The sequence below is a fragment of the Pipistrellus kuhlii genome, unplaced genomic scaffold (assembly GCF_014108245.1).
Source record: "Pipistrellus kuhlii isolate mPipKuh1 unplaced genomic scaffold, mPipKuh1.p scaffold_m20_p_12, whole genome shotgun sequence".
NCBI lineage: Eukaryota > Metazoa > Chordata > Mammalia > Chiroptera > Vespertilionidae > Pipistrellus > Pipistrellus kuhlii.
The window spans coordinates 45,344,507-45,361,160 of NW_023425427.1; the positions used below are offsets into that span (position 1 = coordinate 45,344,507).

Sequence of the window (16,654 nt, forward strand, 5' to 3'; positions counted from 1 at the left end):
ATTAAGTGTAGTGAGGATTTATTTATAGAAAAGTGGTTATGAGAGGAATTAAAATCTTGGATACTACATATAAGAGCACAGAATCAAGAAGAGACATATTCCTTCCTCTTTCATTCTCCCTCTTTTTCCCTTTCTTTCACTCTCTCTCTCTCTTAAAACAAACAAACAAACAAACAAAAAATATATATATATATAGATGTGTGTGTGTGTGTGTGTGTGTGTGTGTGTGTGTGTATGTATGTAGAGAGAGAGAGAGTCAATTGGAGAAAATAATGACAACATATGGGGAATAGGGAAGAGGAGAGAGTAATAGCTAATGAAGCACAATCCCTAAGGGGACATCAGTAGATGGAATGAATTCAGAGTATAGGTGGAAGAGAGTCCGGTTTAGCCAGTAGGAAAGGGATGTGAATATATGAGACCAAGGGGAGCATGGGGACAGAAGCATGTAATTGTGGGAAAGCAGTCATTTTAGAGTAATCACATCTAAGAGACTTAATTTTTTTCTGTGAAATAGGCGACAATGATATTCACATAGAAGGGAAAGAGACTGGTAGAAATGGGAGCCCCAGAGGAGAATAAGATAAAAAGCTTATCAAAAATGAAATGTGGGCTTAGGTGTCAGCATTAAAATCACCCAATTCAGATTCTTTGAGTATAGAAAATGTATTATGGTAGTGTCTGCATTATTTAGTCCATGCATTTCATGGATAAGCAGATTCAAATGTATATGAATGATCTGTGATACTAACGCATGTTTAAAGAGGCCATTATTGAGATGCCTCCAAAGATGCAAAAAACAAACAAAAAGACTTTTGCACAACTCCTGTATATGGGAAATAAATGTTGCCACCAATTGCTGAACATCTATGCTACTATTATAGAGGAGGTGGGGAAGGACAGCAGGAATAACAGCATACATTTTAGCTAATTTATCCACATATTCGCAGAGGTAGAATTCATCTGAATGATCTCTTTAGCTCCTGAGTGGATGCTTACAGTGTGAGTCTTTGTTACCTACTAAGTAGCCAATGCCATGCTCAACACAATATTTAATTGTTTGAAAAATCTATTTATTATGCTAAGTTATGACTTAATTTCACTTTTCCTGAAACTAGATGTGCCAAATTTATTTTCATTCAATTCAACAAATGGTGTGCACATACTAAATTTAAGGTATTGTTCTTAGACTTGCAGGATGCTCAATAGGTCAGGATCCCTGACCTTGATATCTTTAGCCTTGGAGAGGATGTAAGATAAGTTCCCAAATGACCATAAGAGAGATGAAAATGCATGTCATTACAGAAGTAATAATATGCTTTTTTTGTTTAAAAATGAGGTGCCAGGACTCATATCTCAATAAATTATGACATGTGTCTCCTACACCCCCTCCCCACTCCTGTTTATATTGGAATGTCCACATGTTTTTCCAGCCAAGTGAGTCAGTCAAGATGAAAATATTAATTTATTTGATTGGACATACTCTGCTAGTTCATACTGTCAAAAAGAAACCAAAAAAACTCCCTTTAGTAATGATACTACCAAACTCTGTACAGCAATTTATAGTTTACAAATCATTTTCCCATGTAATCATCACAATTCTGTAAGGTAACTAGTAATGTTCTTCCCTTTTTATACATGAAGGACCTTAGTTCCAGATTAAGTAATTTACCCAAATCATATAGCAGAAGAGTTAAGCTAAGACATCCAGGCCCCATGATTCCATATCTAAACTACAAGAGCAGGACCTCTCTAGATTCAGTGGGATTATAGGTATTTAGAGGGGATGACTCCATAAAAGAGTGAGTATTTAAGGATTGATGCAATTTTAGTACCAGGAAATGGAAGGAGGGCATTCTGAGCAGAGGGCATGGCAAAGTTTAAAGTATAGCATGCAGTATGGAACGTGCTTATGTAACAGCCATATATGGGTTTTAGAATCATCTGTCCAGAAAGGATGGCTGACTCTCTGAGAGCTAACCAGAATCCCAGGATAAGAAACAAAAGCGAGAAGAAGAGATACCCATGAACAGAGCCCTGGGACCACCTATGACTATTGGGTGGGAGGCACAGAAGAAGCCAACAAATAAGAAACCAAAGGAATGGCCAGAGGGGTAAAATCATTCCCAATTATTACAGAGACCAAAGGAAGAGAGTTTCAGAGAGAACATGTGATCATTTGAGATGAGGACTAAGGACTAATGGATGAAAGACCAGTCTTGGTGAGCTTGGTGAGAGCAGGAAGTCTGATGTCGGAATGTAAGGAGCAAGTGCATGGGGAGGAAATGAACCTCAGGAAGGGGCTGAGGAGGGCTGGACCTAGGCAAGTAAGTTGCCTCTTTCTCAGCAGTCACCCTTCAAGTACTTGATGACAGCTCTCAAATCTTCTCCTTCCCTTTCTCAGGCAAAAAGCCCTTAACTAACTCAGCTGATTGTCATATGCTTTCCAGATAGTCACCACCATGTACTCTTTCTGAAGGAATTGTTGGTTTGTCAGCTGTCCTCTTAAATTTAGCATCTAGAAATTAACTCTGTACCCATTTTTAATGGTCGGTTGAGTATGCATGGGAAGAAAAATATCATATGTTTTGTTTCCTGTGGTGTATTTTTATTAGCAGCCCACATTTGAAGTCACCACATTTCACTGCTGGTTCATTGAGCTTGCAGTCAGTTTTGATTCTACATGATTCCAGTACGCGCCAATATTTAGGGAGACAACTCAAACAGGGGAGAAGGACACTGGAGCCATGAAAGGGATAGGGTGCCAGTCTAGCATCCGGAAATCTACAATTTTAGTCTGGGCTCTGACACTTACTAAATAAATGTTCTTGGGAAAGTCAGTTTGCTTCTCTGTGGGCTCCAGAGGGGGTGAGATTGGATGATTTCTAAGCTGCTTTCTAGCTCTAAAAATTCTGAAATTAATAACTTTTTTTTAAAAGGCCTTCATTAATTTACTACTCAGATATTTATAGAACTCAATGCTGTGCCAGGCATGGCTAGGATTTCAGGATAGAGTAGAAAATAAAACAGAGGTGGTTCTGATCTATGGGGCTTAAATGGTGACATTTTCAGGCTGAAAAGTACTTGGTTAAATACAGAGAAGAATGAATGAAGAATGAAGGCACAGATAGTGCTGTCAAATTATTATCTGCCAAAAGGTGTGTGGAAGGGCAGTGGTCTTGAGGACTTTGAAAATATGGAACGAAAGATAAAGCCTCTGCAATTTGTAATATATCTAGAAGTAATCACTTTATGTCATTTCATAGCTATAAAAATATGTGGAATAACACAGTGAACAAGAGAATAGAAGAGTATAGCACTAAAACTTTTCCCAGGGACCTAGTATTTATAAGAACTATAGTTATTTATATTAAGGAATAAAGTGTTAATAAATATACTACCCATGATATGGCAACATCATTATATGGTTTTGATATTATTGACTCTAAACATAAAATTAGTGAAGCATACAAAAAAATGCTAGCAGAGAGCAATTATAGCATCAGACACAAAATTAGACGGGTCTACTAAGTGATCATTGTTTTTTTTTAAATATATTTATTGATTTTTACAGAGAGGAAGGGAGAGGGACAGAGAGTTAGAAACATCAATGAGAGAAACATCGATCAGCTGCTTCCTGCATACCCACTACTACTGGGGATGTGCTTGCAACGAAGGTACATGCCCTTGACTGGAATCGAACCTGGGACCCTTCAGTCCACAGGCAGACTCTCTATCCACTAAGCCAAACTGGTTAGGGCGATGATTATTATTTTTCCCAGAGAGTGTCACTGGTTATCAACACCTATGATTATCTTAAAATTCTATTTTCAACAGATATGGGCAACCTAAAAGGGAAAACCACCTACTTTATGTGCTTCTGAAAGCAAATATGGGATGTGAAGATTAATTTCTCTCTTTCCTCTTCAAACTATGCTACCACAGAATTTAAGTTACCTCCTGTTAGTATAATAAAACTAACTCAAAAGTTAATGTTTTAAAACAACTATGTCAATATATCTTCTCATAATTTTGTGGATTGAGTGGCCTCAACAGGATGCTTATTCAACTCCATGTGACAGGAGCTGGGGTGGTATTTGTCTGGGAGCTTAATTGGACTAGAATGTCCAAGATGGTTTACTCACATATCTTGAAACTTAGCAAGGACAGCTAGAAGGCTGGGCTTAGTTGGGACACTGGAACACCTAAGTCTTTCTACATACAGCCTTAGAACTTTTCCAATTCCATGTGGTCTCTCTCCTTGGTTGCTTCATGTAGCCTTTTTAACTGGGTGCTGGAAACACTTTCTGCTTCATGCCACTGATGCTCCAAAACTTGAGGAGTCAGAGCTCCTACCTCATGAAATGAGAAAGCATTCTTCCATGCTCCGTTACAGGGGTTTTTACCTTAGGTAGAATCTGAAAAATAATCACTATGCTGAGAGGGTGATTTTGATATCCAAGGTTTTTGGACTAGACCACACTGGTATAACTTCTCTGTTGAGGATCCTTCTCATAATTTAGGGCCACATTGGAATTTTCACTATTCATACAAACACACATATATATATATTCATGCATCTATATATATATATATATATATATATATATATATATATATATATAGACACACACACACACGTGCCTATAATGTTATTTCATTCTATACAAAGATAATTTTTCTTTAATAAAACAAATTATTATTAATGTATTATTAATATACTAGTAAAATAATGACTAATAATACAGAAATATATTCAGCATTCCACTTCTCTTCCCCACTCCACCCCCCCAAAAAAAATACCTGATCTAAATTTCAGAAATAACTTGGGAGTTAAAAGATAAAAATGTCTTAAAGAACTATCTGCCATCTGTATGAAATACATTGAGAATGACAGAAATGGGTAAGGAGAAAAGAATGGACATTTAAGAATGCTTGCTATGCTTTAAGTATAAACCTCCCCACTTCTTGGGAATTTTCTTGAGATACTGAGTAAATATTTGAAATTCTTTAAGTTACATATGAAATTTAAATACTGATTACATTTCTCCCAAGTTTTTATGTTTACATTTTTCAAAGACTGGGTCATGGGGTATGTGTGTTAGGGGAGGGGCAGTCATGGTGAACTTAAACATATCTGAGTAACACTACCGATACTATTAAAGCACTCTCTATATTGTTGAAGGGGGAATAAATTTTCAAGGGCCCAAACTATCCTTTTTTTCCCTCTCTGGAATATTGGCACTTGTTGGTAAGATCTAGCCAGGAATAAGAGAAACGTCTAGAGTTTGTAAAACAATAAAAGCTAACTTGCTAACTTGCCCACAAAATGATATAAATTATTACCTTGGTTCTTTTGTATAAAACCATTGAGCCAACTGAATAGAGTGTGTGATGGACCTCTGCATTTCATTGGTACTCTGAAAGGGCATGCTAGAATAGGGGTAAACTTTGATCTAGGTTTGGGCAGTCTTGGTGAGAATCATGGGGCATAATCAGAGCCATCTGTCATCCATTAATTCTTTTTTTAAAATATATTTTATTGATTTTCTATAGACAGGAAGGGAGAGAGAGAGTTAGAATCATCCATGGATTCTGATCACCATTTCCCAGTACTGTGGAGATTAACTGATACTTCAGTGCAGAGAGAGGAGAGAAAAGCCCTAAGGGTGTTCCCACTTCTTTGACATCATGGAGACTGTGTGGCCCACATGCCAATTATGCTCTCTGCAGCAGATCTCATTGGCACACCATTTTGGCCCTGAAGGAGCTAATATATACTAATGAAAGGTGATGGGAAAAGGCTCAGCCCTCATTAATTTCCATTCTAATTCAGAATATGAGAAATATCCTGATTTCCAATTCCTCTTACTAAGTAACTCACTTTGGAAAAACATAAATAATAATACTGATCTATGTAAACGTTTGCCAACTGTACAATAAAAAAAAGTTGATTTCTACCACTGCCTGTGTGCCTAGACATCTTTTAAGTCCTTCCACTTTTTTCTTCATCTTAAAATGTTCTAACTGCATAACTCTCTTAACTTTTGACATTAATGAGCGTTTTATGTGAGTTTTAAAGCTCCCACACACGGGAGCGATTTAAAGACCATTTCTGTTTCTCCTTGTTAATGGAACACGTGACAATAATGTGCTCATCCAACTACAGCAGAGCAAAAGGGATTCTACCTTTTTTGTTTCATGTGTTCCTTCTTTGTCTACGTGGGGATCTGAACCGCAGCTGTTAGCCGCTTTCCCAAGCCGAGTGTCTTTAGAACTTTGGAATTGTACTCTGTTCCTCTCTTAAAAGGAATGGTATAAAATGTGTCCTAAAATATTTGAGGAAGATAAGGAAGAAGAAAACTGGCTATATATTTTTGGTAAAGTTGCCGCTTTCCTGGATTTAGTTGGCTGTTTTGCTATCTTATCAAGGTTGACGTCTTAAAACACATATGTTTCTCTGCTCTATGCCTAGGAAGGTGTTTTTTTGTTTTCGCTCATCTGAAAACATCAGAGCTTGGTGAAGATGGCCTCAAAAGTTCTTCTGAGCCTGTGTTTATAACAAGCTATGGCAATGCCACAGCTTATCTCTCATTAGACACAGTGCATACCCTTTGATAGAATTCATTTTGCTACCTTTTCTTTATACATTGTTCTGCTAGGGTAAACTTCTCTACATGTTTTATTTCATTTCATTTTTTTAGTATTTTTAAAAGAATATTCTTTCTTGTCCAGGTAGGTCAATCTACTTTGAAGATAAAGTAGATATTTTTTTTTTAGGCATGACTCCATAAAGGTTATTTTGCTGGGGTGATGGCATTTCTTTTCATTGACATTCTGGGACATATCTTTAAATTCAGCTACATCTGGTCACCTTCCCTGAAACCATATTATAGCTGTTTCTCTAAATCAGATCTGAACTAAGCAGGAACATCTGTACCAAGAATTATGAGGCCCAGCTGAACATTTTGGACCAGCATGTTCCATCTCACTTCTTTCTGCTCTAACCTTTTAGCAATTATCTTTACAATCCTTAGAAATGGTAATTAAAGTTGGGAGGAGAACAAACAGAATGCTGAAATGTTTTCAAGCTCCAAACACCAGGTATATAAATGTCAGTGGCTTAAATATGGTTATAAGCATGTTTTTATGAACAACCCCCACCCATCTTCTTGAGGATCACATTTAGACCTTCCTTCGGGGAGTCTAACACTGCTAATCAGCTCGCATAGTTGGCAGCCATTAGGTGGAGGTAGCTGAAGCTACTTCAGAAATCGTTTTATTATCCCAATCAAGCCTGCTGAAGCAGTAGGTAAGGCTAGGTGTACTGGCATTGCATTGTCTCTGTCAAGAAAGGTTTAGTCCCTCACCAGTACAATAACCAAAAATACTTTCATCAGTAAGCAGAAAGTCTTCTAAGTGGATCCATTCAACATGGGTAGCAGTTTATTCAGAGGATCTGCTTCCTAGATCTCTCTAAATTTGTGAATGTGTGCAGACAGATCTGCTGATTGTCACACTTGATAAGCTGATTGAACCTCTTCTGACTGGTGACTGAGTTTGGACACATTTATAAATATTATTTTGATACTTATTTTCATAAAGCTCTGACATACTTCTCTTTTTCCATTATGAAGACATTTCTTTTATAGGATTATATGCTCATAATTGTTTCCTGTCATTTACAACTGAAATGCTGTTCGCTTGTTTGCCCATCTCTCTACATTAGAATATTCCAAGCAGGAATGGGGTTACTGAGAGTAGACTGGCATTTTGTTTTTGTTTTTTCATAGCATTTAGATTCATTAAAAGTATTCTACCAGGAACAGGCTATTGATATGATTAATTCCCTTCTAAAAACTAGAGACCCCTTTTTATTGCCAAGTATAATTTACTAACTTTAGGCAAGTCATTGTTGCCACCAAATATTAGGGCATTTAGTAAAGTAAAAAATATCTATATGTATTATTTTTATTTAGACTTTATCTTTAATTGACTTAGGTAATTTTTTAAATTTCATTTGGGACTATTCTCAGTTTTGGTTTAGCATATAATTATTTTAAAGGGCTAATGATAGCATATTGATTCTTTGGCTTGCATTCCTTCAAACCAGAAGTTACTTGTGCTTTCACCTTGGAAACTGATTTTTCTCTTCCTTCCCTTGGTTTCTGAGTCACTTTGATTGTTAGGATCAGAAGATATCGAATGTTAGGGCTACATAATTCTTTGAATCCATGTAAGTTCTCCTCAATTCCTCTTTTTTTAAAATTTTATTTTATTGTTTAAAGTATTACAAATAGTAGTACATATGTATTCCTTTTTTCCCGATTGACCATTTCCTCTTATTAGTAGCAATTCTCAGAACTGGAGCTAGAGATTTCTTTTTTTTCCCCCCAAGAGAACTTTATATTCAGCAATTTACTCAATAAACATTTGAGTGTTCTCTTGAACTCATAACTCTGACATCAATCATTCCAATTTCACTTGTATTTAAATATAGATTTATAGTCAGACTAGAGGCCCAGTGCATGGATTTGTGCACTGGTGGGGTCCCTCAGCCTGGCCTATCCTCTCTCGCAGTCCAGGACTCCTTGGGGGATGTAGCAGTGTGCGAAGCCACAGGTGGCTGGAGAAGAGCCTGAGCTGGAGCCAGGAGCTGCTCCCATTCATCCTGACACTTTGGTACCTGATGCTGCAGAAGTGGGAGAGGCTCATGCTGCTGCATACTCGCTAGTCTTAAGCCCAGCTTCTGGCTGAGTGGCGCTCCTGCTGTGAGAGCACACTGACCATCAGGGGGCAGCTCCTGCATTGAGCATCTGCCCCTGGTGGTCAGTGCTCATCATAGCTACCAGTTGACTGATCTTTTGGTCTTTCAGTCATTTGGTCACCTAGGCTTTTTTTATAGATAGATGATAGATAAATAGATAGATAGATAGATAGATAGATAGATAGATAGCACAATGGCCAATTATTTAGGTTGTTAAAATCATTTTTCTAATCTCATGAGAATTTGCAGTTTTAGTGTCTTAGTACTTAGTAAACTATGAACCAAAATATGGGTATAAATATACCTTTCAAAATCCTAAAAAAAAATTAATGATGTGATTTTCAACAATACACTTTGTAAGTAATATAAAAACTGAAATCCTACCCAGGATTTGCTACATTTCAGTTTTCATGGAAAAATTAAAGGAAAAATGAAGAACAGTGAAATCATTTGAAGGCAAATTTGTTATGTTTAAGTTTCTATTATTTCTACAACCCTTTCACTCAGCCTAGCAGTCAGTGGTCATCTCACCCAGAGTAATAAGAACATTGTAGCTGCTTGAAAGAGCCAGCCATAATCCACTCCCATCATCAGAATTACAATTATGACTCTTCTCTAATGATGGCAGAGATTCCAAAATATGAACCTGTTGCTTCATATTTTAACTTTCCAAATTCTAGTCACGGAGCAAACTTGTAAGTGGGAAATTCTGAAGAAATATTTTTATCCTTTTTTGCATCAAACAAGTTCATTGTGAGCAGGTGCATCAGAATCCTAACCAGCAATCTCTGAAGCCACTGAAAGTTGGATCAAGGAGGGAGCCAGTGTGAAGTAGAAGACCATATTATAGACATAGTTTGAGGTTCTGACTCTCCTGAAGGCCAAATGCAAAGGTTTTTCTTGTTATTCAGTGGATTTTGTGTTTTGTGTGCTATGTGTTGTGGGGTGTGTGTGTCTTTTAGTTTTAAAGTACTTTTTACTGCTAATGGGAAAAAGAATAGAGAATTATTTTAAAGATTCCCTTGTTTCCTCTACTTACATAAGACTCTCTCCAAAATCTCTATATGGCTGATCACTTTGCTCCATTAGAGAGAACATATACAGTACAATAATTTGCTCCCATGCCTTCCAGGAGCTGATGAGATTTATTCTGAAACTGGGTATTTCTTTATTTCTGGGCTTTCTAAGGAGCATTTTTGGTGTGCCTACCATCAGGAAGAGGATCACTGGTTGAAGCAGGACATCAGACAATAATCAGAGAAGCAATCTTCATCAAGGGTACAAATTCTAGCACTTTGGTCTGTGATTCTTGGAGAGCAGGCCTTCTCAAATCTAAGAATCCTGTAGGAGCAGATAGGTATCTCAGTAATGACTACTTGATTCTTGCCCTGCTCCTGTAAATGAATATTCAGGTTTGAATTTAGCAGAGATATGAGTTTTTAAGAGACATTGTTTCTGGTCCCAAATAGCCACTGGCCATGTACAGAATTCCACTAGTTTCTCTTTTCCTATCTGCAAAACTAAACTCCAAAACAAAAGACACAATTGTGAAGTGTCAGTTTTGATGCATCTTTATGATATACTAAGTACCATATTAACTGCAAGGGAAGTTTTGATGTATCAAATGTAAAGTAACCATGTTTTTCAAACCAAAAGTCAGGAAACCAGGGAAAAAGTTTTTGAATCTGAGTTATCCTGGAAAATTTCAAGTTTTAGTCCAAGTTTAATTGAATTCAGAGGCTGGGACTTGATAGCCCGACGAGCTGTGGTTTCTGTCTTCAAGGAACTATTTGTCTGTAATAAACTTGATATAATGCTGTCATAAATGTATTTTCATAGAAAAACAATAAAAGGAAGACTAAAACTGATGGAAATCAGTATAAGTCTGGGTTCTCCTTGTTAATATGTTCTGTTGGCATAAATGGGTCATTAGAGATGGCTCCATGTTATGTGTTAAACATCAATGCTCCCCAGGGTTCTTATCTCAGCTTCCATATCTTCTTATCTTTTTCTTTTTCTTAGCAAACTTATTCATGCCAAGTATCATCTACTTCCCATGTGTTGTCAATACTTACATATCACTTCCACATTCATCTCTTTTTTTATGCATGAAACTCATCTTTTTATGCCCAGGACACCTCAGACTCCACTTCTCTGGAGCCAAACTCCTTATCTAACCTATATACTTGACCTTCCTCCTGTATTTTCTTTTTTTCTTTTTTCTTTTTTAATGTTTTTTGTATATTTTATTGATTTTTTACGGAGAGTAAGAGAGAGGGACAGAGAGGTAGAAACATTGATGAGAGAGAATCATCGATCAGCTGCCTCTTGCACACCCCCTACTAGGGATGTGCCCCCAACCGAGGTACATGCCCTTGACCGGAATCAAACCTAGGACCTTTCAGTCCGCAGGCCAACGCTCTATCCACTGAGCCAAACCAGTTTCGGCCTTCTTTTTTTAATATATTTTATTGATTTTTTACAGAGAGGAAGGGAGAGAGATAGAGAGCTAGAAACGTTGATGAGAGAGAAACATTGACCAGCTGCCTCTTATACAACCCCTGCCAGGGATGTGCCTGCAACCAATGTACATGCCTTTGACTGGTATCGAACCTGGGACCTTTCAGTCCACAGACCGACGCTCTACCACTGAGCCAAACCGGTTTCGGCTCCTCCTGTATTTTCTATTTTGTTGAATGCACTACTCTTCACTTTGTTCTTTTCCTCAAATCAAGGCAGACATTATAGACATAGCCTGAGACTTGTCCCCTGCATTCAGTTGGCCACTAAATCTTATAATTCTCTTCTTCCCTGTCAGTCCCTAGGGTCTTCATAAATTCTCATCTGAATAATTGCAGTGATCTGAAAACCAGTCACCTCATCCCCAATCTTACTGCCTCAGAAACAGAGTATTCTTCCAAAATCACAAGTCTAAGCAAGACTGGTTAAAGTCTTTCAGTGACCAGGATTCATCATATAGCTCCTTCCACTATGCAAATTCAGTTCCCATCACTTGTTCTCATGCACTCCACACTATTGCTTTTTTTTTTCTTCAGGCTGTTACTTCTTGATCACTCCACAGTATTAGGTAAATCATTTATAGGTCATGGGATGGCTTTCCTGTGTGCAATTATTCAGGGAGCCAAGCTAATGGAGCCTCTTCCACCTATAACAATTGATTCTAGAATTTCCCCGAGGCTTTTTTTATTCCAACAGACCTGGGGGCAAAAGAGGATGCAGGAGGAGATATCTGAGATTTTTATGGACCAGGCCTGGTGGAAGCACCAGTTATTTCAAACAGCTAACACTCAGTCTTGAACACCTTAACTGGCAAGGAGGCTTAGAAATTTACTCTAGGTGTATACCAAAGATGATGAAAAAAATAATGGCTTTTGGTGAACATGTAGAAATATGTCCTTTCCTGAAGCTCCTGGCAATTGATAGGACTTGAGTAAATGTGTATACATAGGAGTATAAAAGAATGAATGAGTAAAAGTACTACTTTGGATTTAAATAGTTTTTAAAAGCAGCTTGAGATAGAAGTATAAGATTTATATATTTATGTATCTTGATATGACACCTCCATTGTAACAGTGTTTCTAAAACACTGTACTATTCCTGGTTGATAAATATAGATATTCAAAATTAATGTAAAGTTGACCAAAGCAATTTGGGTATTTTAAATTGCCTAATTAGTAATAGTGTTCATGGATAAAAATTAAATTAGAAAGATATGTACAGATATCTAAAGGGGTAAAATGGTTATAATTATATTCATTTAACTTTCACATTCTTATCTGTTCTCAGGAGTGAGTTGAATTTTAGTTTAATTAAAACCTTCTGCTTGATACCACACAAAAATATTTGATAAATTGAGCATCTTGATGAGAATTGTAAGATTTATGTCAACATTCTTGAGAAAAACAAAAGGCAGAAAAGTATTTTTTAAAGCAAATACACAGTATGATTGAGAATTAAAGTATATATTCCTTATATTTGACATCTTACTGTCTCTTCTGGGAGAGATTTGAATCATTTTTATCTATGTCTCTAACTCAACAAAAGAAGTTTCTTCTGTCACACAAATTTTCACAAAGAAAACAAATAGAAGTTTATTAGTCTGTTTTTCATGCTGTCTCTTCAAAGAACACCAGGACTGGATGACTAAAGGTAACCACCATTTTGACTAATAAAGTTAGAATTAAAAATAGCCTAGGATTTTTGGAGAAATGATTCATAAAATGTGAGATTCAGTAGCAATCACTACACATTAGTTCTTTTGAAAACAATAAATTAAAACGCATCAATTCCAGATCACTTTAAACTCAGTTCTTGGTCATTTTCAGAGTTCCACAAGTGCAACTCCTCCTCATTTAGGACTGGAAGAGCTGTGAGTGGTTTGACTACCGAGCCCCTGAATGTAGAATGTATTCAGTGGAAAGGAAAATCCTGAAGGTGTCTGAGCAGGGAAGTAACATGTTCTAGACAGGTCATGAGGTGTATTTAACTACACACTTAAGGGATGATTGACTTTGATGAGAAAGAAGAGAAAGTTAATTTTAAATGTAACAGGAATAAGTTAGGTTAGCTAAAAGGATACATTTCCAAAAATTAGTTTTTGCAAATTCTACCTCTAGTTGTTTAGTGCTAGTCAATTTATAGGAAACTTAATGTAGGAGAAGAAACAAGATAACCTCTGTTACTCTGCCTCTTGGTGATTATATCAGTTTTCTGTTGTTGCCATGACTACCACAGATTTAATGGCTTAAAACAAGGTATTATCTCACTGTTTCTGTAGGTCAAAACTCTATCAAGGCCTGGCTAGATTCTCTTTTCAGAGTCTCATTGGGCTAAAAGCCAATTAATGGCCTAAGGTACAGTTCTCATCTAGGGCTCAGGTCTTCTTCCCCATCGGCAGAACTCATTTTCTCCTCACATTTCCGCATGCCCTACTCCTTCTTCAAGCCAACAACATAGTGATTCAAGTCTTTCTCATTGTACGAATATCTCTGACTTCCTCTTCTGCCCTTATCTCTTTGAAATTTCTGCCTTTAAGGCCACATGTGATTATACTGAGCTAACCTGGATAACATAAGAAATTAACCCTATCTTGAAGTCAACAACTCGGTAAATGTAATAATATCTGCAAAGGGGGCCCAAGGTTCTATGTACTACAATGATGCTGAGCATACTGTATATCTATCAGCAGAGGCCACTTACATGTGAATTAAAGAAAATTATAATTGTTTCCAAAAGACTTAGGGCTTAATATGATTTTCATTATTATGGAGAAGTGCAGACTTTCAAGATAGTATAAATTAATGTGATAAATACCCATATAGTCATTACTAATATTACCAATACCATATAAAGTTATAAAATTTAAAATATGTAAAAGTTAAAAGTTAAAACAATAGAAAGATCATGTGAGGGTAATATAATACCCATTCGTAATGTCTATTACAAATATAAATATTGAAGTATTTCACGTATGTTAAAAGGGCAGATTTTTCCTTGAGCAGAATGTGCTTTTGTTAATGATGACTGTTTATTGAATGCTTACTATATTCGAGTCGCTTCATAAGTACTTTGCATATATTATCTCATATTTTCTCAGCAATTCAATAATACTGATATCAGTCCTGGGCGAATTGATTACTCTTTGAATTTATAGGAGTTATTTGATAGTTTGTCCCACGCCGGAGGAGGTCTGAGTGGTTCAGTAGTAAAGTGATATAATTTAAAAAAAAAAAAAGGGTTTTAGAGTCAGACCTGTATTTGAGTCCTGATTTCAACACTTACTAACTTGGTAGCTTCCCGAAATCCTTTGTGTCTCCAGTTCCTAATTTGTAAAGTGTGGCTACTAACAGACACCTTCTGGGGCTGGTACAAGATAGTAAGTGTAAAGAACCTGGTATGTGATAAGCTCTAGATTAAAGTTCTCTGATACCTCCCTCCAGAGTAGCTTAAGTGCATTTTGGTTCTAAAGCTCTTGATTAACTCAGGAAGTCAGTCCTGGGCTCAGGCCAGCTCCTATACCAGACATTCTGTCCTAGGTATTTAATAGGCCATCAGGATCCACCTGATGCTCAGATTGATGGGACTCAGATCTGTGGCACTAGGAATAGATCCCTGTGGGTCCAAAACCCTGAAGTGACACAAACATACACATGGGTTGCCCAGTGGAATGAGTCTAGGAGCCTGACCACACTGGAGCTGGCCACAAAGATAAGCTATAATCCCTGAATTCTGACATGTGCACCGGTCAACTAAGAGGCACCAATTTAGTGGGGGACTTTCTGGCATTCAATCAAGACTTAGCCACATGTCAGAATATTTTAGTGTCTCTCACATTAATGTGTATTTGTGTGCCTTGTTTTTGATGGCTCTAATCAGACTTGAAATGAATCCAAGAAGTTTCTACAACTCAGAGATATTATTCCCTCTGTGCCCCCACCCTCCAGACTCTGTCTGAAGCCTTAACTCAGCTCTCTTATCTCTGTAGGTATGCGGAGACCAACATGACGGGCTTGTTTTCCTGAGGGAATTTCCCCTGGTTCGAAGAGTGGAATATTACGAAGATTTCCTGTCTGACCTCCTGAATAGTCACAAAACTGAAGACCCGGTACAGTGTCTCTCCTATTTATTCTTAGAAACACAGAGGTTTCATTGCTAATTCCCATTTGCCATGATTGTTGGTTTTAGCAAATCTGAAGAGGATTGGATGGCAGTTCTCATATCTGTGAGAAGGAGAGGGGAGCAAAGTGATAGATAGGGCAGGAGACAAACTGTACGGGGCAACTTTCTGACTTTCTCTGTGTCTGGCAAGCTTCAAACCTCTTCCTCAAGCGTTCATGTTTGTTTGGGGCAGCATGTGAGGATTCACATGAAAATAACTGATGTTTTGCCAGCCAGTCCAAACATGAAATGGTAATAATTTAAATGAGTGAAGAAAAAAGGAGGTTTATATTTAAAGCTCAAATTGTTTTATGGGTCAATGGAAATTCCACCATCTTCCAATCCTAGCTTCTCTGTGGATATTTTTACTTCAAAGTGTTAGTCATATTTATGTTATGAACGTTTGTTTCTCTGGTGGTGGTTTTGAGGGGGGAAAATCTAGAAAAATGAGCTCTCAAGTGAAAACAAGTAGTATCATTGACAGGAGAGGTCAAGTTGCAGGTTCCTTTTGCTTGCAAATCAAGCTGTGGTTGGTAATTGTACTTTAGGTGAAAATTAGACTGGTGACTTCAGAAGGTTCTAAATGTGGCTCTTCACGGTGATGACCTTGTGCTCAGGACTCACATTGCAATTAGAGGATGCTATATGCCCAAGACCATGGATTTCCCGTCCAATCCTAAAATGGTAGGATCACAGAAAAGAATGCCTTCGATCACCTTCAAAGTGAACATATGTGTCTTTATTTCTGCCTTCTCCACTGCCTCCTGGAAGAGTATTTGTTTGCATATTTGTCTCATAAACTTCTCTTGTGGACATTGAGTAAATTAGCTTTCCAAGCCACTCACAGGCCCCTCTCACTGCTTTTGTCATTCCCATCCTCTCTGTGATGAACATCCAAATCCTTCTCAGAGCTTGTGCCCCAGTCCTGGCAGGAACAGGGGCAAAGGTTCCAAGGGAACTATAATGAATTTTCATATGGTGTGTGTGTGTGTGTGTGTGTGTGTGTGTGTGTGTGTGTTTCTCAGTGAAATCTGAATAATGCAGAGCCTACCTTTTAAACTTTGTTGTTTGCTCGAGCTTTTATTTGTGCGAGTGTGATCACACACATTGCCACCTAAATTTTATTCCTCCTTTCCGTGAACAATATTTTGTAGGTGTATTTTAATTTTGACCCATTTGATGTTATGCAAAATCTGAAATACCTATGTT

At 37.4% G+C, this 16,654-nt stretch overlaps 1 protein-coding gene across 2 annotated transcripts in view; it reads left to right on the top strand.

Annotated features, from left to right (window-relative positions):
• ADAMTSL1 (ADAMTS like 1) overlaps window positions 1-16,654 on the top strand; it is an 849,328-nt gene that overhangs the window by 211,259 nt on the left and 621,415 nt on the right. For both annotated transcript variants that reach the window (XM_036434138.2, XM_036434136.2), the window contains exon 2: window positions 15,273-15,392. In XM_036434138.2, the coding sequence (XP_036290031.1) occupies window positions 15,273-15,392 (120 nt within the window). The remainder of the gene's footprint in view (window positions 1-15,272; window positions 15,393-16,654) is intronic.